The 26,963-nt window shown below is 45.6% G+C and overlaps 1 protein-coding gene across 12 annotated transcripts in view; it reads left to right on the top strand.

The window, feature by feature from the left end:
- The window catches only part of Itpr1 (inositol 1,4,5-trisphosphate receptor type 1), a 315,448-nt gene that overhangs the window by 5,401 nt on the left and 283,084 nt on the right, over positions 1 to 26,963 (top strand). For all 12 annotated transcript variants that reach the window (XM_047534493.1, XM_047534490.1, XM_047534485.1 and 9 more), the window contains exons 3-4: positions 18,645 to 18,752; positions 23,027 to 23,097. In XM_047534493.1, coding sequence (XP_047390449.1) covers positions 18,661 to 18,752; positions 23,027 to 23,097 — 163 coding nt within the window. In that variant the 5' untranslated portion in view covers positions 18,645 to 18,660. The remainder of the gene's footprint in view (positions 1 to 18,644; positions 18,753 to 23,026; positions 23,098 to 26,963) is intronic.

Genomic DNA, 26,963 nt, shown 5'->3' with positions numbered 1-26,963 from the left:
CTTAGGTGGTAGGGATTGGGATCAGAAAGGGCTACTTGCTGTGGTGATGTGTGAGCAGAGATTTGTTGAAGGAAGTGAGCCAGTGAACCATGGAGATATCTTGGAAAAGGGATACTTGTAAGTCTAGGCAGCCAGTGCAAAGGCCCTGCGACAGGAGCCAGTGGGACCTGCTGGAGTCAGCGCAAGGAGGTCAGGGTAACCACAGCTCAGGGAGAGTGCCAGGCGTTGTGGTGGGCAGGTGAGTCAAGGTCCCCTGTTGAGAGGGCCAGATTCCACAGGCCACCAGTGATTTCCTGAGGATTTCTGGACCCCGACATAATTCTCAGTATGGTTCTCCACATCACCGGATTTCGCCATCCTTTCCAAAGAGACTCTGGCGAGGCTGGCAAGATCACATACCAGATGGGAAACCCAGACTTCGAGATTGTCTGGTTACTCACATGACTAACCTGGGATTGAAATTCAGTTCAGTAGGAAAGGAATCTTCTTCGATCCATAGGAAGACCCGCATTTGGTTTGCACCAAATTCTAAGAATCTAACAGAAACACTGAGGTTCCAGCACAAGTCTTGTGTGCCCTCCTGCCATTTGTCCGCTCTCATTGTAAGGGGGTTACAAGATGAAGACGACCATGGTGCTCTCCAGAATTCCTGGGGAATAAGAAGCCCCACATCAGTGATTCTTCCTTGTAACCCAAGTGGACATCTTCATAAGTGTGAACCTCAGATGTGGTTAGTTATTAGGGACGATGCACCTATTTATTGTAGTAAAACATGGGGGAGATAAGCAACAAAACAAAACAGTTCCAACCATCCAAGGTTAGGTTCCTGGTTTTCCCCCTATTATACATATGTAGAAATTATGTGTGGGTTTCAGTTTCATAAAAAGGGACTCATACAGTAGCTTCCATATGATAACTTACCTTCTGCACCTAGGGCATTTCAAACACCTTCTTAATAGACATCTGTGACTTCATTTTTCCCGAAGTATCTGTCCCTTTGATGGGATTTCATCTGAGTAATGGCAGGTATGAAATCAGCAGGGTAAAAAAATACATCATTCAGATTCATCACCGTCACAGAGTCCAGCTTTCCTCACTTGGCTTATTCTCTTCTTTTAGGAAGAATAATTGGAAGATAAAACATTATTTACATGTTACCTGTCTTATTGCAGAGGTCAAGGTCAAGTATCACATTTTTTGGAGTGGGGAGATAGCTCAGTTGGTAGAGTGCTTGCTTTGCAAGCACAAGGCCCTGGGTTCAAATCCCCAGCACCACAAAAAACAAACAAAAAAAGACCCTGGGTTCAATCCCCAGCAATGAAAAAAGTATCACATTTCTCGTTTGTTCGAGTAACCTGATTCTGTAAGGTAGTACCAGGAACTCTTTCCTGGTTGCTTTCACTTAAAAAGAAAACTTGACCATGGAAGATTTCAGATATGTACCAATAACTAGCAGTCTTAGTATAATGAAGCCTTTTCTTCATTATGTATCCTATACCCTCAGCCATGATCCATTGATGACCCATCTTGTTCTGCTCATATCTTCAGATTTCCCTTGAGTCTTGGATTACTTCGAAGCACACCCAAACACACCAGTTATCTGTATTTTAGGAGGAGACTTTAAGATTGATATCTTTATATAGACATGAAGAAATGCTTAAAAAACCTACAGTTGTTCCCTCATCCATTTGCTAATGAGATCCTGCCTTGCTTCGCGTCCTAGCTCAGAGATCTTAAGACCAATTTTAACTGTACTTGTAACTTAGTTAAAATTACAATTAATTTCAAATCAGACTTCTTGAGATTATATATAATTATGTATATAAATGCATATACTTTTAGCACCTAGCAGTTTGAATTAATACCTAAGTAGATAAGTTGGAAATGGTGATTTCAGTCTGTGTATTTTCTCTGCACCTTGTTTTTTTCCCTGTGCATTTTGTGGTGGTGGATGGAGAAATTGGGTTTTGTATTTCCTTGTAGTTTAGATTTGCCGAGTGCATTGGTGTGATTTAGCATGCTCCTCTGTCCCCTTATTTGTCGTGATTTGGTGGTTAGATGTGGAGGCGTGGTCAGACGGGTCTGGTTTCTTTCCAGGTCCACTTGGTGAGGTTCGCTCAGGAATGATGTCACATTCTCTCATAATGGATGTCTCCTTTTTCGATGTTGGTGACTGCTCATGGCCTTAATCCACTAGTTTATTTCAAGTTTTAAAACTCCTCACTCTTACTTTCACTTTTTTCTGTATTACTTAAAATTCTTTTATAAAAATAAATTTTTGGCTGGTGTGGTAGCGCACCTGTAATCCCAGCAGCTCAGGAAGCTGAAGCAGGAGGATTGTGAGTTCAGACCAGCCTCAGCAACTTAGCAAGGACCTAAGCAACGAAGCAAGACCCTGTCTCTAAATAAAATATTTTTAAAAAGTGCCGGGGAAACCTACAGAATCAGCCTGAGAGGACTGGGAGAAAAAAAAGTGACATAGCGAACAAGGAACAAATTCTAGCCAGAAACCCATGCTCTGAGAGGCCATCTCTCTTCATCTTTCCATCAGTGGCTTTGGATTGACCCTTCCGTCTCCCATGGGGGCAGAATTCTGTGAGCACGATTCACTGATCTTTCCCTCAGCTTTACATGCTGATAGTGGATAACATTAATCTTGAATCTCTCGGCATCTCTTCCGTTAAATTGGAATTGCTTTCTCATAGTTTATATTAGAAAGATGTCCAATATACTAAAGCAAACCAGAAAAAAAAAAAAGTGCCAGGGATGTGTCTCAGTGCTTAAGTACTCCCTGGGTTCAATCTGTGGTAACAGCAAAAATAATAATTTTTTTATTAAAATAAATTTTCTCCACTTAGTTTTTGGTTACTCCAGGGTAGAGTTCATATAGGAAAGAAAAGATCACTGCTGAATCTCTTTTTTAAAAATTTTTTTTAAATTTTTTTTTTTTTTAGTTGTAGATGGACATAATACCTTTTTTTACTTTATTTATTTTGGTGGCGCTGAGGATGGAACCCAGTGCCTCACACATGCTAGGCAAGCGCTCCGCACTGAGCCCCAACCCCAGCCCACATCCCAGCCTTTTTTATTTTGAAACAGGGTCTTGCTAAGTTGCTGTGGCTGGCCTCAAACTTGTGAACTTGTGATTGTCCTGCCTCAGCCTCCCGAGTGGCTGGGATCCAGTGTGTAATTACCATGATTGAAGTTGACCTTAGTTGTCCTTGGTCAGTGAGAGAGATGTTATTCAGATTGGTTCCTGAGACTTTGGACGTAGCCCGAGAGGTCTTCAGTACCTTTCTTGCTCTGTGTATGACAAGCTCTTCCAGGTTCCATCTTTTGTATTTCTCAAATCAGCCATTTCATTAAGGAGCCCTTGTCTTTTAAGAGAGAAATGGTGTTTAGAGACCTCTGCTTATCTGAGAGTGCAGACTCTATACACCTAGTATGTTTGCACTGATGAGGTTGATAAGGCAGAGACTCTTAAAAATAATGTTATATATTATACATTTAAAAAAAAAACTGAGTTGAGCATGGTGGTGCATATGTGTGATCCTAGTGGCTTGGGCAACTGAGGCAGGAGGGTCCCAAGTTGGAGGCCAGCCTCAGCAACTAAGTGAGGCCCTAAGCAACTTAGCGAGACTCTGAAAATAAATAAGTTAATTAATTGAAGAAAAACCTGAATGCTTTTTCTTTGTAACTCCTGGGCTCAAGTGACCCTCTTTCCTTAGCCTCCCAGGTAGCGGGGACTATCAGAAGTGTTCCATTTTGCTGGCGAAAACCTGAACATTTTTAATGAAGACATTTCTACAGTGCATTTGATATACCCTTGCCATTTGCAAAGAATTCTGAACATAATCTTAACTTATTAATCAGCCTGAGTTTTAGCAGGAATGTTACCCTTGTTCTACATCCTTGTTTTTCTAACTGTGTGACAATTTGCTAAAAAGTGGGGAAATCAATTGCATGGGTCTTGATTGACTTTTTTTTTTTTTAAGTGAATTAGATAGAATAGAGAATATCAAAGTGTGTTGTGTTGATCCAGGTTGACTATTCTTATCCGAAATGCTCGGAACCAGAAGTGTTTCAGATTTCTGGTTCTGGAGTACTTGCATATGTCTAATGAGCTATATTGGGGATGGAACCCATGTTGTAAAAATGAAATTCATTTCATATGTCCCTTATGCACATAGCCTGAAGGTAATTTTTTGCAATATTTTAAATAATTTTGTGCATGAGACTCTGTTCCATGGCGTGGAATTTTCCAGTTGAGGCATCCTTTCATCGCTTGAACGATTTTGAATTTTGGAGCATTTCAGATTTGGGCTGAAAGGTACTCAACCCGTACTTTGAAAAGCATGATATACATTGCCACAAAATATTCTCCCCCATCCCTTTTTGATCTCTCACACGGTGAACACTGGGTGGTAATTTCAATATTTTTTTTAACTGTGGGTTGCAGTCAAAAGTTCAAGAAACAGGGACTGGGGTTGTGGCTTAGTGGTAGAGCACATGCCTAGCATGTGTGAGGCGCTGGGTTCGATTCTCAGCACCACATATAAATAAATGAATAAAATAAGGGACTGTCAACATCTAAAAAAAAAGTTCAAGAAACATGGTCCTCCATCTGTCCTCCCCACAGTGCCATCCCAGGAACCACCGCTGGCTCTCGCTCATGAGCTTGTCAGCCGTTGCAGACTCACCGATCAGAGCTCGAGGTCTCAGGGAGTCTCCAGGTGCCAAGTTCACGCTTGAGAGGCTGTGCTGGAGGATGCTCGCCCTGGGCTTTTCCAGTACTTCTTTTTATAGTTCCTTTTTTTTTTTTTTTTTTTTTCAGGGCCACCTCTCACCTGTTGTCACTGACCTTTGAACTTCCCCAGCAACCTTCTCATTTTCCGAGAAGTGGAAAGGTAGCCCAAAGCACAGGCCTAAGGTGAAACTAGGCAGCATTGCCAGGATTGTCCCTGACAAAACTGGAAACTTCATTGCTTCCCTGTAGCGATGCTCTCAGTGGCTCTTCAGGTAGATGTAGAAAGACACCCACAGCTCCCTGGAGAGCCTGCCAGGTGGTGAAATCGCACACGCCTGTATACACAGCAACAAATCAGCTAGCTGCATTTTAACCTGCCGTTTTCAGATACTGTGAGGAATTGAAACTTGATGTTTTAGGCCCTGTCTTATCAGCCCAGTTTCTGGACAGGTTGGTACTGTGTTACTTACTCATCAGAAATATCTGAACTTGCAAAAAAAAAATTATCGCTTGCCTCCAAGTTTCTTGGTGGTTATTTGCATTTCAGGAGGAACTTTTTATCTAGGAAGTGATTTTGTTTTGCAAAACCAGCTAAGAAGCATTCCAGGCACCTATTTCTGAACAGAAAAAGCTGATGCAACATCCAGACACCCAGACGTACAGACGTTCACCTGTGTGCCTTGTGAATGTGTGTGCGCATGCACATTCTGCCTGTGACAGTCTGCCCACTCTGTCCTTCCACACTCCTCTAGATGCCCCTTGCCCGTATCCTTCTATTCCTTAGGATGCAGCCAGATGATTTCTCTAAGAAATTTCCTGATACTTGAACATCTTTCTTCTAATCACTTGAAATTCCACGGCACTTGATCTCTCTTGATCTCTGTTTTTCTCGCGGACCCTTTTTAAATTTTTTTTAAATCCACAAAAGTAACTAGTACATAGAAAGTTCTAATAAAAATATTTGTTAAATGAAGTAATTATTATTATTTTTTTGTCCTGAGGATTGAACCCAGGGGCACTTTGTCACTGAGCTATACCCTCAACCCTTTCTTAAATTCTGAGACAGGGTCTCACTAGGTTGCTTAGGACCTTGCCCAGTTTCTGAGGCTGACCTCGAACATGGTGTCCTCCTGCCTCAGCCTCCAGTACTGGGTGATAAAGTCATTTATATACCCGTTTTATCTCCCTTTGAAGATTGTAGGCTGTTTCTCAGAAGAATCTGATTTTTTCTACCTCTCTGCTGATGAAGTGTTTCTTTGAGTTGGCATTTGGCTTTCAAAAGCCTCTTTGGTATGGATGGCAATGTGGGGACCAGGTAGAGTTGTCTTAAGCTGTTCTTTTCGATGTCTTTTTGAGATGTTGCTCCGTACAGTCCCCCATGTGTGACTCGGGGAATTGTCAGTGTTGATAGCGGGGGAGGGAGGAAGTGGAGGGACTGATCGCCCTGCTGGGCTGCAGGACGCAGGCTCCTGGGCCCCCAGCGTCGATTGCTTCGCGGGTACAGGCAAAACAAGAACATCTGTGCGTCTGTTTCCTCCTCTTAGACGAGGTACAAAAATACCTGCTTCGGGTCATTGCTGCCAAGTCGTATAGTGATGAATGCTTGCAGAAGATCTTAGAGGAAAAAACAGAGACAGCTAAACCCGTGCGCCAGAGCAGTGGCTCTCAACCAGGGGACGTTAGGCATCGTGGGGAGGCTTTCTGTGGACCCCTCTGTGGGGCTGGGTGGAGCTCTGCGGGCATCCAGCAGGTAAAGGCCAGAGATACTGCTCAACACACTTCAGTGCACAGGAAGTTTCCCCACCACCAAGAACTCTGGGCTCCAAAGTGTCAGTGGGGCCGGACTGTCCCAGAGAGTCTGTCCTAGAGTCAATTTCCCAGGCTTAGTGAGACTTTTATCTTTTTGAGGGCATTGACCTAATCGGATTTACTGGCTTTTTGTGGTTTAGGCAGAAGGGATCTCCTTAGACTGGGGTGGACTTAAGCTTTTTTTTTTTTTTTCTTTTTCTTTTTTTTTTGTGATATTGGGGATTAAACCCAGGAGCGTTTTACCACTGAGCAACATCCCGGACTCTGCTTTTTGTTTTGAGATGGTCTCTCACTGAGTTGCTGAGGCTGTCCTCAAACTTGCCATCTCCCTCTTCAACCTCCCGAATAGCTGAGACTATAGACATGCACCACTGTGCCTGGCTCTTTAAACAAAAAATAAACTCCCTCTTCCTACCTCCCATAAGCACTGGCCTTGGTGTGTGGAGTCCTGTGGTATTGGATCAGCTCTCACCACTAATGAGCTGTGTGACCTCTAAGAAATCACTGGACCTCTGGTTGCTTGCTTGGTTGTTTTTTCCACCTATAAAATGAGGAATTTTGGCTAAATGCTGTCTACCTACCAAATCTTAAGTTCTCTTACTGACCAATTTTGAGCTTTTGATTGGCTTCTCTTACTTTGGTTCTAAGAAATAAGAACAGATGTCAGTTTTGGGATCTTTTTAAAGGAATAGCTTCTTGTGGAAGGTGTACCTGTTATGAGAATAGACTATTTAGCAGACGTGTATGTGAAGAATGTGTGTAGCTCTGTGTGTGTGTGTGTGTGTGTGTGTTTATAATGAGCCACATTTAAGGTAGAGAATGGCTCTAAACTTGAAATTTTCAGTTGCTGTTTCTGAGATTGTCACCAAGGGCCCTGCTTAAAGTTGAAACTTCTGACTTCCTTTCGGACTGGCTGAAAACGAAAGCAGACTGATGTGAACCCCGAGCCAAGTGGTGTTCACCATAGAATCAATTTTGTCGTGTTGGGGACAGGCTGTGTTCCTGAGGATGGTCTGATTGGCAGCTAATGGGACCAGAAGGCCCAGGAGGGGGCTGCGTGTGGATGTGTGTGGTGAGAAGAGGGTGACATGGTGTCCAGCCCAAAAATGTCGCGCTGCCGATCCTCAGTTCATAAAGCAGATGATATCGCCAAGCATCTTCACGCAAAGGAAGTTCTGAAATTAACCCCGAAAGTGCCCAGCCCGAGGCAGATGCTGGCATAAAGGAAACCTTTCTCTCCTTCTTGCAAGAGTGGAGCGTGAGTGTGTTGGGTCTGCTCTGCCCCGTATTTACAGCTTATGACCATATATGTACCTGGGCGAGGGCGACTTAAGGAGACTCCTGCTCCTCCAGAGGGAGGCTCCCTGGCCTCTTCCCGGGAGATTGGTCAGTCGCCAGCGGCTCTTCCTTCTTCTGGCAGACCTCATGGCCTGCCTGCTCTCCCGTTGTGAACCCGCCCCAGTGGTGGACGCTTGACCCAAAAGTGGAGCGTCACCTCTTAGTGTCGGTCCTTACCTGTAGTTCTGGGGGCCAGCTGCCTGACAGCCTTGGGATCGCAGGTACTTTTGGTCCTTTGTACCTACACCCCTGTCTGTGATTTCTAATGTCAAAGGAACCTTCTTGATTTTGTTATTTTTAACACAAGCAGTCATAAAACCAGCACTAGAGGACTCTGACAAGGGCCCTTTGTGTTTTGGAGGATGTTTTAGCATGGATGTGCCAAGGCAGAGCAGGGAAGCTGATGGATCTTCGCTAGCTACGTTTTTCCACAGAGGAAAGACCGTCCACCTGGCTTGTACCTGGGGGTCAGGCGGCAGAGCAACTGAGTGGGATGCAGATATCTGTTCCTCACCTGGCTGTGTTTTGGTGGCTCTGGGTCTGTTAGGACTAGTGAGGAGAACATTCCAGCTGAATGCATCTTTTAATGGGTCCCTTTCCTGCTTCTACCCACTTAATGGTTTGTAGAGATGATCCTCAACTGATGGTGAACCCTGAGAAGTTTGGGAAGAGTAGTTTATGAGAGCAGAAGACAGCAGGTTACAACTTAGAGTGGCGGTGACCGTGAGGAACCTGCTCTGCTGGACTTCCTGTGTGCAGAATAATTTGCTCTCATTTAACCCCCAGTGTAACCTCAGGAGGCCGCTCCTCATCATCTCCATTTTATAGCAGAGAAGTTAACTACCAGAAAGAAAGCATCTCGGTCAAGGCTACGAACTTCCCATCTCTCTTAGAATAAAAGGAAACGTGTTTAGCGTGCACAAGGCGCTGGGCACCATCTCCAGCACAGAGCGATAAAATGAGATGGCCAAGCATTTCCAACCTTTTTATGTTGCCTGGTGAAGTCCTCCGACCCTGGCTTCCCCCTTCTCTGACCTTACTTTGTATCTTCTTGCTTTCTTCATCAATTTTATGACTGTGGCTGGCTCTCTTTCTTGAACTTGCCAAGATCTTGCAAAGGCTCTGCCTTTAGTCCTTCCGACTAGCTGTATGCTCTGTTCACGATGCCCTTTCGCCTGAAAATTAAAAAAAAAAAAATTTTTTTTTGCTGGACTTTCTCTGCTTTGACCTTCAGATCTTAGTCTAAATGTCTCCTCTAGTTTTTGAGTTTTTTTCCCCCAACCAGCCGAAATTAATTTGTCACTCAATTGTATCACCCTGTTTTAATTTTTTGTATACACGTCTCATATCTGATTTGCCTTGCTTGTTTTATCTAGTTTATTTGCTGCCTGTCTGCCTTCACCAGTATCAGGAGGGCAGGGACCTTGCCTGGTTTTGTCCTGTATTTCTGACTACTGGAATAGTGACGGCATTTGGCAGATGTCAGTGCACTTGTTGATAAAACAGAAGATTGAAGTTTCATATTGAACTAAACCCCTGGCTGTTTAGTTTTATGTTTTGCATTTTCCTATAGTTCTAGCTAATTAGTTATAGCTAATTTTTCCTATTTGAACACTGTGAGTCCTAAGCAGTCAGCCATTGCCAGAGCAAATCCCAGAGGAAAGTTCATAGCAGCATTTTTCAAACTTGTGGATCTCAGGATCTCTTCACATGATTAAAAACTATTGAGGAACCTCATAAAATATTAATTTTAGATTAGAAATTAACAACACTGAGAAACTCCCTGACAGGTTAACTTAGTAACATTTTTTTATGAAAAATGATATTTAAAAAAAGTTGGAGATGAATGACATCATTTTTACATTTTTGCAAATTGTTCTAAGGTCTGGCTTAATGAAGAATTCACCCAGTGTGTATCTGCATCTGCTTTCAGTCTGTCATGACATAGTCTTGCAGCCCCTGGAAGAAACTCCACCATATATGTGTATATATGTAAGACACTGAGCAAAAAGACAGGTAATGTCTTGGTATTATTATGAAACTAGTTTTGACCTTGAAATTCCCCTGAAAGAGTCCCAGGAAGCTAATGGAGAGCCACTGGCTCATGGCATAGATGGGTCTTTGGAAGGCTGGATAGCGGCATGGAACAGGTGAGAGAAGGAGAAGTCGAAGGCTTTAATGGCAGGATGCAGCTGAACGTCCCTATGTCTGGATATTGTATCAGATCTTTCTGTTCAGAAATAAATGTACAAGGAATACTTTTCAGCTGTTTTTGCAAAATTAAAAGAAATGACTTCCCAGCTAAATTTCCTCTAAAATACAAAGGAACACGGAGAACTTGGGTGCCTGTGATACTTGTCTTGTGCTCATCATTTTTCCAATAAGCAAAATCATACCAAGCAGCCCAGAGCTTCTGCAGTGGGAGGGGACGTGAGAAAATGATCAAGCATGGGTTTCTCGCGGTGTCTGAGAATAGCAGCTTCAAATGCAACTTCCTTGACAGCTCGTTGCTCTGCTGTCCTCCCTGGTTCTCCCTAGAGCTTTTGGTCTCAGGTGAGGTGGTTCCTTCTCTTGAAATGAGATCATCTCACAGCTTCTTTGCACTTGGGTCACAACTGGTATTATAGGAATCCAGATGAAAACTCTTCTAACAGGATGTAGACGTGACACTAGCCAGCCTGACTGTGTAAGAGGGGTGAATATTACCATTCAGGCCTCTGGGGAATGTGTCTTGGCTAATAATGACTTTCACTGAGAAGGTAATCGGACCATAAAGCACCCACAAGAAGCCTGGTCATCAGGATGGTGCGCAGGTGTGGCAGTGAGTCCTTGGTACAGGACTCTTGTGCTTGGAAGGGCCTCATTGAAGGTGACCCTGTTGAGGGGACCCTCTGCCCAATTTCTGAAAGTCAGACTGCTCATCTGCAGTGGCCAGGTGCTTCATCTGAATTAAAGAAAGGAGGCTTGTCTTTCCTGATGGGTATCTGCAGGTCCATGGTTTTGTGGCTCAGGAGCTGGTATAAAGTCACCTTGTGATTTCTCCCTCGTCTGCCTGTCCACCCTTGAAGATGAAGTGACACGTGATATCTTAGGTAACTTCTTAGTTAATGAAAGTGTTCTAATTTAGTCTCAGTTTCAGGAGTTCCTAACTTTTAAATGCTGCATTGTGTGTAGGCGAAAGTTAAAAAGTTTTTTTTTTCTTAAGGAAAATGAATGTAATGCAATTGAAGTGTGTGCAGGAGAAATAAAAGATGGGAAAAATTACAGTAAGTGAGTTTGCTGCCACCGTCAAAGCTTTTAGGGGGAAAAATATTTCCAAAACCTATCTGGAGCTATTTAAAATTAAACGAACATATTTCTCTTTCAGCAAGGCTGGGCTTCTGCCCCGTTTTAACACCAAAGTGGGAAAGAGTCTAAATAATTGAATTATCGTCCCTTTGAAGATATTCCCACCTTCCCCACTCCCAGCAGGGGACCTGGTTTGATGTTAGAAGAGGGAGTTGAGTTGTGAATTTGGGTACCAAAAATCTTCAGGACCTGGGCTGTGCCGTCCAGGACTAGCCTTCTCATAGGCTTCCAGAGGATCGAAAGGTTATGGGGGTTCATGTTGTCTTCAAGTCCGTTTCCAGCAAGTAAGAAATGTATATCAGGCATAGGAATTGCCAGATAAAGGCAGAGGGGTGCGAAAACTTGGAAGCAACTATGTTTTCATTTCAATCTCATTCGAGAATACAAAAATGAACCCTTAGTAAGGGCCAAGCATGGCCTGAGCACATTATGTGGGTCATTGATACCTCATGATAAACCTGGAGAGATGAAGGATTGCCCCCGCCCCCCACCTTACATATAAGGGAGGTAAGGTTCAGAGAAGCTCTCTTAAGTTGTTTAAGGACACACAGCTGGTAAACGATGAAACTGAGAGTCACACTCAGTGTTTTAGTCTATGTCTCTATGTAGACACGCTTATCAGCATTCATAAGCCATTTTAGAAGAATGGAGGGGATGGCCAATGGGGATTGTGTTAGTCAGCTTTTCTTGGCTGTGACTAAAATACCCTATGAGAACAACTTAAAGGGGGAGAAGTTTTATTTTGGCTCGTGGGTTACAGAGGTTTAGTCCGTGGTAGACCAACTCCATTGTTCTGGGCCCAAGGTGGAGCAGAGCGTCATGGCGGAGGGTTGTGGTAGATTAGTGCTACTCTGCTCATGGCAGACAGGAAGCAGAGAGGGAGGACAGGAGAAGGGAAGGGGCCCCGGAGGGAAGATGCACCCTTCCAGGGCATGGCCCCCTGTGACCCACCTCCTCTAACCATGCCCCACCTGCCTACAGTCACCACCCGGGGAATTCAGACTAGGATGGACCCATCAGGTTACAGCTCTCACAGGCCAATCACCACACCTCTGAGTTCTCCTTCATTAACAGCAGCTTTTAGAGGACACCCCATATCCAAATCATAACAAGGATGGAAGTCAGAGTAGCTTCCCAGGGGTAAAATTTAAGAATTTTGTTTCTTGTTCCTCTATTTCTCAGAAATTTGCTAAAAAACAAAAAAGGCCCATAGGCTTCTGTTCTCTCTCCTTGATTCCGTGATGTAAACTTGGCTTTTAATTTGCTTTAGAAAACAGACTCCTAAAAAAAAAAAGTCTCAACTCACTTGGGCTGTGGATCGGCTGGCCCTGCAGTTCCATTGAACCCGGGTGTGGCCACTTGCCTGGCCCAGGCGCTGTACGCCGTGCCTGGGCGTTGATGTCAGTCCTTGCCCTCCCGGGTTTGTAGTCAGTGGAGAAAAGTAGGTAAGTGAAGAAGTGAATAAGCCACGCTGGGACTGTGGTGGTGGGCCAGGGAGGGAGACCAGGTGCTATATAGAAAAGTGTGTCGCGGAGGTGAAACCCAGTTTCAGGAATTCAGAGTGAGCTTCCTAGAGGTGGTGACATCAAACTGGGGCTGTAAAGATGAGCGGAAGTCAGGGGCAAGTGGCCTAGAAGGGAGAGAGAAAGCTGGCATGCAGCGGAGACAGCCTGTGCAAAGCCCAGGGGACAGAGAAGCATCTAGCACGTGGGGGGGAGCGGTCTTGGAGTATAGAGGGTGGAAGAGAGGGCATGGAGAGATGAGGAGCAAGAGGCAGGCGGGGCCAGGTCATGCAAAGCCCAGAGATTTTGGAGGGTTTTAAACAGGGGAGTGACATGGTCTGATTGATGTCTCTAAAAGATCATGCTGGCTCTTATATGCAGAATAGATTTTGATGGCTTCAAAGAGATGAATAGGAAGGCTTTGTAGCATCCAGTTAAGAAATGATAGACTTGGGGGGAGGTGAGAAGGGATGACAAAGAACTGGAATGTTCAGCAATATGTGAAAGATTAAAATCAGTGAGATCAGATGGTCAGTTCAGCTTCTTCGTCCTTTTATTTGACAGATATTGACTGAGCACCTACTGTGTGCCACCCTTTGGTGTTGGGGGATTTTGTAGAAAGCAGATCCTTCACTGGATCTCTAAAATGAGCTGTGCTTTGAGCGTGTCAGGTCAGAATCCCACGAGTATGAACCTGTAACTGCAGCTGGGCAGGAGTGATCCCCAGGGTGTGTAAGAGTGGGGTCTGTCTTCATCCGGGAGGCTGGGGGACCGTGGCTGGTGGAAATGGCAGTTGACTTGAGATCTGAAGGGAGACTCAGATTTCACTAGAGCCAAGGGTAGGGGCAGGGGTAAGAATGTTCTGGGCTTAAGAGAAGAACATGGGCAAAGGCCCTGTGGTAGCCATAAGGAGACAGGGGAGACTGGAGGTGTCAGCAGGCCTTGGTGGTGGCAACTGAGGTAGTGAGGAGGAAGAGGAGGAGTAGCTGAGCAGGCAGGGGAATGCTGTGGGCATCAGGAGCAGAACCCTGGTATCTATGGGCTATGAGATACATCGACACATGGAGGTGGCCGGGGCCGGCAGAGAGCGACACAGGTGGGGAAGCCCACCACCTTGCACTCTGTTTGCCCAAGAGATCTGTGAATGTGCTCTTTTTGCTCGCTGCTTAGGAACAGACTCCCATGTCCCTTATCCTTAAACATCACCCAGGGGGACCTTTCTCTGCAGAGCCAAGGAGAGCTCAGGCAGCAGGCAGCTTGGCTGCTGGGGCTGCATGTGTGGGAGCCCCTCCCAAGTGCTCCACCTTCTGCTGCCCCGGCCGGGCCCCGCGAGAAGAATCCCATTTTAACAGGTGCTTCAACCTTCCCAGAGGTGGTGGCCAGTGGCAGCTGTGTTCTCACAGTTGAAGCTTACGCAGATAGCGCGTCCACCTCACGCAAAGTCCTTTGCTGAGTGCTTGGTGAATGTATTGTAGCCGAACCTGAGGATGACCTGCTGGGATGGGTGCTGTTACTGTCCCTGATGTGCAACTGGAGAAAGGGAGACCTGGGAAGTTCTAGGAGTCACCTGAAATCCTGCAAGTGGGTAAGTGGCAGAGCTGGCCTTGGATGCAGTCACTTTAAAGCCGAAGCCTCAGTTCCTCTCTGCCTTGGCACGAGAGGTATAGCTGAGTAGCCAGAGTTCTTGCAGGTGGCTGTCCTTGTGTGTGTTGGGGGTCAGTAGGAATATTCCTATCAAGGTCAGGTGCTGAACCAGAAGCTGAGTCCACCCAGAGGGGATGTCGTGGGGGGAGTGCACTGCTGGATGAGAGATGTCATTGCGTGCCTTATAGAGTTCCTTCCAGTGTTTATTCTGCTGTTCTGTATATTTTGCTAGGCCGGCATCCTCTGCTAGGGAGTTGCATCTAATTCTGGTTGTTCAGCTTTTTCCCATCAGGGGATTTAGGGAGGATGATTATCTTCCCTGGAGTAAAATACATCGTCAGGGGTCAGAGAGGAGATCATTTGTTAAAATACCCAGCTGACTCTGTATACAGGGGAGCCTCACCTTTATGAAGCTTAATATTTGAAATTCTAGAATCTTCCACATTTCACTTTTTTTTTCTTACTGAAAGAAAATATGTGGCCTTGAGCAGTGCAAAGGGCCACCGTCCCAGGTCCTTTGCAAGCACCCTCTCCTCTTTTGCTCAAACACCCCCTTGAAGTAAGCATTATCCACAAGGCAGAGGAGGAACGGGTGGATGGGCGGACTTGGGATGAGACATGAGACGGTGGTGAGCTGACAGTAACAGCTTGCTTACAGAGCACCAGGTGGCACTCCCGGACTGACCACCCGGCCCGTTTTCCTGTGTGTCAGAACTTGTTAGCCAAGCCCCCCGGGTGTCCCTAGGGTCGGAGGCACCACAGTAACACAGCTCCACGGCAGGTTGTCTCTGTTTTTCTCCTCTGTGGTCCCCAGCCACTGTGTGAGTGACACCCAGGCCTGAAGGCAGCTGCCACAGGCTTGCAGACACAAATGGTCCAGAATCAGATAAAGAGTCAGGCTCTCCCACCCGGCTTCGGAACAACAGGAAGTCCTCCTAAAGATTGCTCCCAGGCCCCTGCTTCCCACCTCTTCCCCTTCGACCCCAGAGGCCTGTTCTCCTGACTTTCCCGGCCTTTGTTTTCCTTCCTGGACATCACTGGTCATTGCGCCAGCCCCTCCCTCCCCTGCCCTCCCTTGAAGGTAGGCCAGGGGAGACCTCCAGAGGTTTCCAGGGACACCTGTGCTTCTCTGCCTGGTCCTCAGCAAGGGGGATTATTGCCCGATTCCCTTGGGGAGGAATCCGTCTCCCACTGTTTTTGGTTGTTTTTTAATTGGGACCCCTGGCTGATTGCCTGATTGAGGACCATTCGCTGTGGGATGCAAGGGCCTGTGTTTTCAGGGGAGAATGAACAGTGTGGCTAAAGGTTACTCATTCAATTATCTTGTCAACTTCATAAGCTTATTGGTTAGAGAGAAGATGCTTAATTTTTCCATGTGACCTATGGAAATGTTACATGGCCAAGGTAGAAAAATTAGGAAATGCCACAGGAGAAAAATCAGGAAACAGAATTGTGCATAAAGAAGAAAATTGGTTCCCCATAATCTCACCATCCAGGGAATAAAAAGAGCGAGCAGTTTAGTCTGTGTTGTAGGGATTCTTGTTGAACACTTCATTTAAGAGCCAGACTTGGGTTCAAACCCTGGTCCTCCTGCTCACTAAGTTTATGTGCTTTGGGCATTTTACCCTCTCTACAGGTCAGTTGCCTGGCAGAAAATGAGGTAGTGGCCGTGCCTGTCCCGGGCTGAGGTCCTGAGGATTCAGTCAGGGAGCGTTGTGGGCACGAGAGTGCTTGGCCGTTGTTAGCTCTAACAATCAGGAAGGGAAGTCACACAGAATCTTGCTGTGGAAATTCAGTACCCAGGCATCTGTTGCCATTATCAGCTGCAGGCGACATCGGTGATGTCACACTTTGTCATTCCAGAATCCCGGCTTGTGTCTGCTTCTCCGCGTGAAGGGCCTGGAACCTTTCAGTGAGGTACCCAGATGGTGATGAGAGTTCCTAACATGGCAGCCTCTCCGCTCTTCCCTGGTCCCCACTGGAGCCAAATGCCCATTCGAAAGGCAGACCTGAGAGCAGAGTGTCAGTCACCTGGACGAGGAGGGCCCTGGTCGTCCTGCCCATGCTCTTACCTGCTCTTGGGCATCTGGCATCTCTCCCTTGCCCTTCTGGAAGGCTGGTGTGTGCAGACACAGATTTGGTCTGACTCAGAATTCAGACAGATGGTTTTCCAGTCAGTAGTCCCAGGGCTGGGATGTAACTCAGTAACCGAGCCCTTGCCTAGCATGCGCTAAGTCCTGGCTGGGTTCGTTCCCCAGCACTGGAAAGAAAAACCATTTTGTGCCTTCATTATACATGATACCCGGTTTTTGTTTTGTTTTGCTTAAAATACGTCACAATTGACTGGCGGTATCTCTCACTTGGTAGAGCACTTGTCCAGCATGTGCAAGGCTCTGGGCTTAATCCCTAGGAACCCCAGCAGGGAAAAATAATCGGTCCCAGAAATAGTCTGACTTTCTGGTCCTTTATGATAAAACTTCTAAATATAAACTTATGGGGGAAACATTAATGCCTGTTGGTGTTTTCCACTGGTGCCAGTAGCTTGGGTGCTGTTTAAAACCTTGGTGTAATCCCAGCTACTGGGGAGGCTAGGGCAGGAGGATTGGAAATTGGAGGCCAGTCTGGGCAACTTAGCAAGACCCTGTCTCAAAATAAAGTAAAAAAGGGCTGGGTATGTAACTCAGAGATAGAACAGCCCTGGTTCAGTTTCCAGTGCTGAAAAAAGATATATATTTTTTAATTGGCTTGCCTTTAGGTGTAACATCTAGTAAAGAAGAAATGACCAGTGATTGACAGTATTCTAGAGCAGCACTTGGCCCACCCTCCCTGGGTCTTTGCTTCGGGTTCATAGATCCCGGCTGTGTGGTTTGAGAGTTTATTCTGTATTCTCAGTTGCTGTCTCCCTCTATAAATAAGTTTGTGTCGGATGAAATGCTCCTTCTCTCTCTTGCAAGGTCTGGGTTGTTTGGAGTGGGTAGAAATGAGCCTCCCCCTACAGCTTCTTGCAGGCCGGGACTGAGCTGGAAGGGTTTGCTCTCAGCAGCTGGCAGTCCTACTGAGGGAGGAGAGCGCTTCCCAAAGTCCCATGCTGATCCCTGCTGCCTGATTCTTCCTAAAAGAAAACTTGGCACCCAGAAAGCAGTTGAAGGGGAGTGAATACTTTTTCACACCATTGAGAGTCTCGGGCTTTGCGGGCTCATGATTCCTGGGGAGGGGAGCCTGAATGGGTAGGGAAAGGTCTGGGGTCTGGGTTTGGGGGAGACCTCTGGGTTTGGGGGAGACTTCTGTTCCTCCACCAGGTGTCCACACCAGCCCTCACTCTTACCACACCAGGGAGTTTGTTTTGTCAATGTCAGTTCAGCTTTTTGTAATTGGCTCCCACTCCTCAGTATTTATGGCCCTGATAAAAGCTGTTTTTATGAATCACTTCAATGTTTTTGTTGATATTTGTGTGTGTGTTTAATGATTTCTAGGCTATGCAGAGATTTCGTGGAACTTAAGAGTATTTTCTAGAACTGCCTCTGACTAGCTCTGTGTCGCAGGCCTGGGAACCTTATTATTTGCACCCTAACACTGAAGGGTTTGGAGCCAGGTGCTGTCTTAGGACCTTTCTCATTCTGAAAGTATTTTTGGTGAAGGATGCGCCAAAAAAAAAAAAAAAAAAAAAAAAATTAGGTAACATTTTGGGTGAAGTGCACACAGTTGACTTTAAAAGGCAGCTTGGGGTTTTGGGGGTATTTATGACACCGGGTTTCCTTTTATTAATATCATTTTGTTCTCTGGTGCCTTGGCCCTGGACTGATGGCTGACCAGATCCAAGTTTTATACCAGGTGTTTCCTTCTAACTTAGCATTCCCTGAGGCGAACGGGGTATGTTACTGTTTCATAAGTCAGACTTTCCAACTCCTTAATCGCTGCAAGTTCTTGGCCGAGTTCCTACCGTCTTTATAGTCACTGTTTATTATTGAGGGTCCTCAACTTGTAGAATCTGATTCAGGCTGGTTTTGTTAGAAACGAATGTCATCGTGGTTGGAATGTCCTGAGATTAAATAATAAATGAGCAAGACTGCTCTACATACGCCCTCTCTTGCCTCCTGGAATCCCCTGCCTGTCAAAGTCCTATTTAAATTTGACTTTTAAGTGAGGCTCTTTGGAACATTGAACTAAGCCAACTCTTGGTGACTCCTCCCGCCCCCCTCCACCCCCCATTAGCATTTCTTTTCTTCTAACCATGTTGCATGTTTTATTTTGTCTAGGATTTTCAAGAACACCATGTCTGACAAAATGGCCAGTTTCCTACATATTGGAGACATTTGTTCTCTGTACGCCGAGGGATCGACAAATGGATTTATCAGCACCTTGGGGTAAGAACACTCGATTTCTTGTGTGGCAGGATTGGTTTAAGACATCGTAATATCTTCTTAAAAGCCATGAGATTTTTTTTTTTTTTTCTGAGATAAGCATGTTACTGTTTTGCTGGGCTTTTCCAAGGGCAATTGAAATCACAAATACCAAATCCCACATTAACCAAGTTTAACCTCTTACCCAAGAATACTGTTTTCCATCGGTTTTGAAAGAATAAACCCCTCATGAGTTAGGACTCTATTAATTCAGAACTTCGTGGATGCTTAGGTCTCTTTGAAGCAGAACCTTCCTTCCATTTGCCGAATGCATTTGAAAGTTACAAATGGCACCGAGTTCTGTAAATCAGGTTTTTTATGTTCACTTGAGCTTTCTTCAGTCTCGATTCCACTTTTAAGGATATAAATATATTCCATTATGCATTGATTGGATTATCTTCTCCCCTTTCCTCCTCCTCCTATTGTCTAGAAGAGGAAATGAGAAGCCAAGTAGCCCCAAAGGCAGACAAAAGCAGAATGGAGGATCAAGATGGTTAACTCCAGACAGTCAGGAATGGTCTCTGCTGTCCTTGTGCAGGGAGGGGTGGTTAGGCCTAGGTGGCATTGTTGAATTTGGCAAGAGCTGGTCTCAAATAAGTGGGGAGAAGGCAGGTCTGTAGTATCTCCAAAAACCTCTGTTTTACAGCAGCCAGAATCTTCCTTTTAATTACAGCTATTATGGCAATCAGACTTGTTTGCTGGTATTTGTGCAGAGTGAGTATTCCCAAGGTCTCATTTCAGCTTACTCCACCCTCAAGGAGGAAATTATTTCAGATTCAGAATTACAGCTCCATTAGACCTGGGCTCTCACTGTACGGAAAGTTTGTTTTCAAGTCATCTGATAAAAAGAAGTCCCTGTGCCTGCCTGGTCGCCAGTCCAGTGCCTGCTCCCACATTTGACGTCTCTACCTGGTGGACCCCCCTAAACCTCCCTCCTGAGTGCTTGGCAGACAGGTTCCTGCTGCTTCTCCCTCTCTGACTGTCCCTTCTTTCATCTTGGCGGCCTCCTCCTCTTTCCATCCTCCGTGGTTGAGTTTTTCACCCTCTTATTTTTCAGCAATGGTGAGAGTAACATGCAGCAGCGGTAAGCCCTGCCTGAGCCCCAGGTGTTCACTGTGTGCCAGGTGCTGTCCTAGGTCCTGTGCCCACACCCTCCTCTTAATCCTCAGCCCCTTCCTCTTCACGGTGTCACCACAGTTGATGGAGGCAGCACCTTCAGAGAGGGGCAGACGCTCACCCAAGGATTCACAGCTCAGAAGTCTCTTGTCTCCAAGGCCAAAGGACCTGACCGTTACCGTCCGCAGGGCAGCCTGCCCCTTCCCAGCTTCCCGGAGCACCTCCTCCTTGCCGTCTGCCCACAGCCCCGCTCTGGATGGCAGGGCTGCCAGCCTCAGCTCCACCGTATGGCCATCTTTCCTCTGGGGGCCCCTCGTCCCCAAGTCGCCCAGGCTCACTTGCATGCCAGTCAGATGCAGAGCCCCTGGCAGCCCCTAAGGCCTTACCTCCTTTTAGGTCCTACCACCCTTCCTTCCAGAACATTCATTCTTAAAATGCCTCCAAGGTTCAAACTCTATGCTTTATATATTTTTTTCTCAAGTATTACAAACTAATTAATGATGAGCGCCCCCCCCCCATAAAGTGAAGATATGGATTTGATTCTTGCACTGCAAAAATATTTTTAAAAAATTAAAAAGCAATCAAGAGAGTGGCTGTTCTGTAAAAAATTAGGGAGTCTAAAACTTCTTTTTTTTTTTTAAACTGAAGATTGAACCCAGGGGTGCTTTAGCCCTGAGTTACATTCCCAGCCCTTTATATTTTTTATTTTGAGATAGGATCTCACTAAGTTGCTGAGGCTGGCCTCAAACTTGTGATCCTCCTGCCTCAGCCTCCTGAGTCTGTGGGATTACAGGCATGCACCACCTCACTTGGCTCTGGCACTTCCTTTCGGTGAATATTCCCCTTTTTTCCTGCACATATTTGAGGTTAGTTGGTATCAAAATCGATTTGGAAAATTAAGTTTGAACCCCCCTTCCTACTTTCTGATAATGTTTAACGTTAATTTATGGAGGACCAGGCTCTGGTGGGACTTGGTGTCTGGCTTCCTAACCTCTCCTGTTGGTGCAGATGGGTGGAAGTCACCTCTGAGTGGCTTCATTGCTCCTTGAGCTTTAGAACTCCAGCCCAAAGATTCACAACTCAGAAAAGAGAGAGCCATCGTGTTCTTGGATGCTAACCAGTGACATGCTTCCGAGTCGCCTCCAGAGCCTGTTAGAAATAAGGGTCCTTGGGTCCCTTCCCTTCAGTAAGCCTGGGATGACAAGGTTCTGGTATTACTGCTGTTTCGACAGAGAAAGACTAATGAGCAAAACTGAGAATCTTTGAGACCAGATCTTCCATTTTACAGATGAAAAAACCGAGATCTGAAAGGGCAAAAGTACAGTCACATCCTGCCACTGGCTGGTGACAGAGAGCCATCAGCAGTCTCTACATGACTAGGGCCCTTTGTCCTCCTTCCTCCTTGTTTGAGAACTCGATGATTAACTCAGCCCTGCCTTGGATTCTCAGCCCACCGTTTCAAAGTATTTTGTTAGCTTTGCTGGCGTTACCACTACCAAGTTTCCAGAGCGGGGGTTTTTTTCCCCGCTCCAGTTTTTTTATTGGTGTGTTACACTGTTACATAATGATGGGATTGGTCATTACATATTGGTGCATGCACACAAGGTGACAATATAATTTGGTCAACATCTCTCCCCTGCACTTCCTCCCTCCCTCCCTCTCCTCCTTCCAACCCCTGGTCCCTTTGCTCTAGTCTGCTGATCCCCTTTTGCTTTTCATGTGATTATACCCCAGGGTAGGGTTTTTATATGTGCACATTATACTCTTGATTTTTGCCAAAAAAGAAAGAAAACAAAAACCCTCAAACCATTGACCACACTGTCCCTCCTGTTGATGCACAGTGAGGCCTTCTGTTTTGAAGCCTGAGGAGGCCAGCTGCTGGTGGCTACTCTGGACCCTGGTTCACTCACCAAATGAATCCTGCCCTTTAGCCTTGGGCAAACTCTGGGCTGTAAACCAGGCACCCACTGCCTCTGTGGAGCTTGTAGCCTAGAGCATCTTTGCTCTCAGCCAGGGAGGTTGGGAGGATGGAGGAGCAGAGGCAGGGAGCTTCCCAGATCGCAAAGCCTTGCTGGGGGTGAGGCTGCAGTGAGCTGCAGAATCAGGGCCTGGAAAGACAGGCAGAACTTCAGGAGGCTGAAAGACCAGTGGGAGTAACAGCTGGGCATTTAGTGGTACCTTCAACTTGGGATCGGAGGTAGCGCAGACTCATAGAAGGAGCCCCCCAAAGCCATAGTGTGTTAGCTGGGAGCAAGTTCTGTGGCCACTTGATAAATGAGCCTGTTCTGCCAGTACTAGTTTTAGGAACTTGGATGGGTCATCTAACTTCTTAGAATCTGTTTGCTCATCTTGGTTCTTCTAAAAGAATTGTGCAGGTCAGATTGATCAGTTGGGACTTGAAATGAAAGTCTTTATGTAATTTGGTGCTGGTCATTTATTGGTAATTATTTTTCTACTTTCCCCACTCATTACTTTTGAAGCTCCAAATCCTTCCCTATCTCTGTGCATTTTCTCTGGGCTTCTAGCACCTAAAATTTCCCCCTCTTCGTCCTCCCACCTCGGTTTCAACTCTTCCAGTAATTCCAGCGTGGCTTCCTCTGCCTCCAGTGCCTGTGGCCTCAGCCACACTTGGTTTTTGGTTGTATGTTCTTCCTTCTCTTACAACCTTTCAGTTATACCGTCCTTATCAGTTTGCTTCTGTGGCTTCTGCAGTAGCCCTAAGCTCACTAAAGGCTGGGACCCGGCTGTTTTCATCCTCACATCCCAGGGCCTAGCACAGTGCCTGGCACAAAGTTGGCTCCTCAGCTCCATTAGAGAATGCATTCACCCTTCTTTGATGTCCTCTGACCTTGGCACTATAGCAGGTTGTGCCCAAATCTATCATGACTACGGTTCAGGGCTGGGAACAGTAACTTATTGCATCCAGCATAGAAGCAGAACCTTGGGTTTTTGGATTTGATGGAACTCCATTTCCTTTACTGCAAACAGCTCCTTGGCAAAAGAACATGAAGTCTAAATTTTGTGCAGGAAAAGCCCTGGGATATTTAATTTTCGCATAGTGCTGAGGGTTTTATTTTCCTACACTTGGTTTGATCTGGCATTCATCTCTATTTTCTTTGCAGCCTGGTTGATGATCGCTGTGTCGTACAGCCAGAAACTGGGGACCTTAACAATCCACCTAAGAAATTCAGAGGTAAGGTGATGGCCTTCCCGAGGGGTCACCTAGATGTCCTTGAAGGGCGTTCGCTTGGTGTGTGTGTGTGTGGTGGGTAAGCAATGATAGATTTATTTACTTACATATTTTTTCGGTGTGGTTTCACTGCAGGCATTACAGATTCTTGAATAAGACATAAATTAATTGTCAAGATTGAGATGTGTTTTACTAGGGCTTTTATTTGCCTATCCAAAAAATGTTGGTGCTAATTCCATTTAGGATTTTTCATTTGCACAGATATTCCTCCAGACAAATAGGATATATGAATCCAGTTACAGGAACATTGGTTATTTCAGTAGATCTCATTGTCCCTTTGGGGGCCCTGATAGTCTTATATACCTCAGCTGGAATGAACCATTTTTAATTATTGCACTTGCTTTTAAAGTGAGAGGATAGAGGCAGGACAGTTTTTCCTACCAGTATTATTTCACTTTATTTTATTTTCTTCTTTTGCCTCTTAGTTTTGGTATCTTAAACACCTTGCAGAAGGTGTTTAAAATGCATTTGCAATCTCAGATGATATGCACTTTGTTGATGTGGTGGGGTTAGTTGTACTGGAATTATCTGGGGAAGCTTTTACATTAAGTAACTACTCAGGCCCTATCTAGATCAATTAAATTAATCTCGAGCAGTTGGGACTGGGACACTGGCAATTTTTGAGGCTTCCTAAGTGATTGTGTTATACAGGCAGTGTTGAGGACCCCCTGGGTTAAGCATTTGACTTACGGCCTCAGTCCTGAAGAACTGAAATCTTGCCATTTGCAGATTAGATCATTTAAGTTATAAGTTCTTATTGCTGAGTGATTTAGAAACTGGCTTTTTGGATGAATGCTAAAGAAAGAAGAAGGCAGACATTCAGATGGAAAGGAGCCATTTGGAAGCCATTGGTGTTGACCTGCATCCAGTTGGCATGAGGCTGTCAGGGGAATGTTTTCATCTGAAGATGTGGGGGGTGGGGAGGATCAGGGGGAGTGTTTGAAAAGAGTCGTTGATGCAGGCCTGAGTAACGAGCCAGAGGTGGCGGTTGCCTCGGTTGCCTTTTTAGCCTTAATCTCTCCTCCATGTCTCCTTCCAAAATAAGACCTTGAGTGCAGAAGTGAGAGATTTGATCCCATGATCCTGATGCAGTCACTTAGAGAATTAATTCCCTGCTCCAAGATTGACTGACATTGCCTGAGGGCGCTGGGGATGCTGCCCGCATTAGCCCAGGGAGCCCTCCCTGCACCCCAGAAGGGCATTGATGTCCTCAGAGGCAGACGCTTTGTCGGGGTCACGTGGATGGAGATGGATGGTTCTCAACTTTGGCTGCACCTGGAGAACCTTCAAAAATACTGTGTCTGAATTACACTCCCAAGGATCCTGTTTTCATGGGCCTTGGGATTTTGAAAAGCTCCTTAGGTGATTCCCTTGTGCAGCCAAGGTTAAGAACCGCTGCTAATGGCACTTGAGCTGTGAACTGCCGGCTTTATTGCTTAGGGAAGAGCTCATCCAGGCTTGACTTTTGTGTTGGGGACGGAGTAGAGGGGTGTGCATCAGGAGCCTGTTGCTTGGCTCCATTCTTGTCCCATTCCACACAGGCCTCAGGGGTTGGCAGCGAATCTGGGAGAGATGGCAAAGCAGTGTGTGGTTAACCAGTGGCTATTTGTTTCTGTTTTAAAAAAAATAGTTGAGGGCTGGTGGTGTGGCTCAGTGGTAGAGCGCTTGCCTAGCACGTGTGAGGCACTGGGTTCCATCCTCAGCACCACATAAAAGTAAATAAATAAAATAAAGGTATTGTGTCCATCTACAACTAAAACATATTTTTAAAAAGTTGAGAATATTGTTTCTTTTCGAATTGAGAAATAAAAATCGTGTCTGTTTGTGATGTTTTGAAATAAGCATACATCATGGAATGGCTAAATGACTAAATGGAACTAATTAACATACGTGTTTCCTCTCTTCTTTTGGTGAGAGCATTTATAATCTTTGCATGAAAGATTTTCAAGTAGATACTGTATTACTGTTACCTATAATCACCCTGTTGTACAGTGACCTCTTGAATTTAATCCTCCTAACGGTTTCACCAACTTCTTCCCAGTCCCTCAATCCGTCGGTCGCCTCTGGCAGCCACTACTCTACCCTCTGCCTCTGTGAGCTCAGCCTCATAAGATTCCACAGAGAGCTGGGCACAGTGGCAAATGCCTGTCATCCCAGCCGCTTGGGAGGCTGAGGCAGGAGGATCGTGAGTTCAAACCCAATCTCAGCAACTTAGTGACGCCCTAAGCAACTCAGCAAGACCCTGTCTCTAAATAAAATATAAAAAGGGCTGGGATGTGGATCAGTGGTTAAATGCCCTTGGGTTCAGTCCCCGGTACCAAACCCTCCCCCCCCAAAAAAAAAACAAAACCCCAAAAGATTCCACATATAAATGAGATAATGCAGTATTTGTCTTACTGTCTGGGTAATTTCCCTTAGCATGATATCCTCCAGGTTGTTATCACAAATGAGCCAGTGACTGTGTGAATATGGGTTAGAACATTAAAATAAACAGGACCATAACAGGGGAAGTCAGAAGAGAGAGATTTTCCTGGTACTGGGGTAAAAGTGCCTCATGCTCGGATGTCTATCTGGTGACTGATTTGAAGGGACCGTTTTGAGATAACAGTGGCAGCGTGACAGAGGTCATTTGGAAAGAAGCAAATTTCTTTCATGGCCTGGCCTGTTTCTACAGGTGGTCACGTGACAGTGGCAAGATTTGTTGACTGCTTTTCTCCATAAATTAAAAATGAAGGTTTCTAGAGTGTGAACTGTTTTGCACCGGTGGGAAAATGTGGTTCCAAGCTAGCTGTGCCGCCAGCTTTGTGAATGTGGGTCAGGATGTCCTAATTTCCACGTGCTGAACCAGGGACCCCTGAACTCAGGTGAGGAGCCCAGGCTCATCTGCCTTTGCTAGCTGCTGCCACGCTGGAAAGATCAGCTCTTCAGCTGTGCAACTTAGGCATTAAGGATTTCACATTTTTTCAAAGCATCCCTTCAGCTCTGGGGTAGCATACTTAAAACAATTTTTTTTTTTTTCTGAAATGAGGGAAAACGATGTCTCTTTTGGAAGAGAAGGCTGCCCTTCCAAATATAAGCATATTTTGAAGTTGAAGCCATTTTGATGTTTAGAAATGTCACCTAGGGCAGGCAGTTGGGCAATTTGGAGGCATTTCTAGACCATTTCTGCGCAGTGCCATTGCTCCCCGGAGTGTAACAAGCACACGGAAGAGAGAGACGCTGGCCACCAGCCCCATGGGATGATGGAACCTTTATCTCAGCCATCAGTGGAGCTGTGTCTAATCACTGGGGTTTGCCCTCGATTTTACTGTTCCCTTGTCAAGTGATTTCCTATATGGAGAGTCACCATAACCTGTTCTTAAGTAGATGCAAATCAGAGTCTTGTTTATGTCATGCTCCCCTGGCCTGTCACTCTAGGGTTCTGACTTTGTTAGCTCCTCCTGAGGTCAGCAGCAGCCATGGTTAATAACACAGGTTCTTGGCCCAAGCATCCTGGGTTCAAATTCAGGTCCCACTAATGCTGATCCATGTGACCCTGGACCAGTCACATCTGCACACCTTGGTTTTCTTATCTGCAAAACAAGAGAATTGTCCCTGCCTCATAAAGTCACTGTGAAGGTTAAATGTGTAAGAATTGATGAAATCCTGTTGTTTGTGTCAGCATGGGTGAACCTGGAGGATATTGAGCTAAGTGAAATAACCAGGCACAAAAAGAAATACTGCCTGACCTCTGTCATGTGAGGAATCCTAAAAAGTTGATCTCGAAGTCGAGAGTGAAATAGTGGTTATCAGAGGCTGGGGAGATGGAG

This window comes from Sciurus carolinensis, chromosome 19, assembly GCF_902686445.1.
Source record: "Sciurus carolinensis chromosome 19, mSciCar1.2, whole genome shotgun sequence".
Classification (NCBI taxonomy): domain Eukaryota; kingdom Metazoa; phylum Chordata; class Mammalia; order Rodentia; family Sciuridae; genus Sciurus; species Sciurus carolinensis.
Note: the sequence above shows the minus strand (reverse complement) of the source record. Positions and strands in the feature narration are given on the sequence as shown.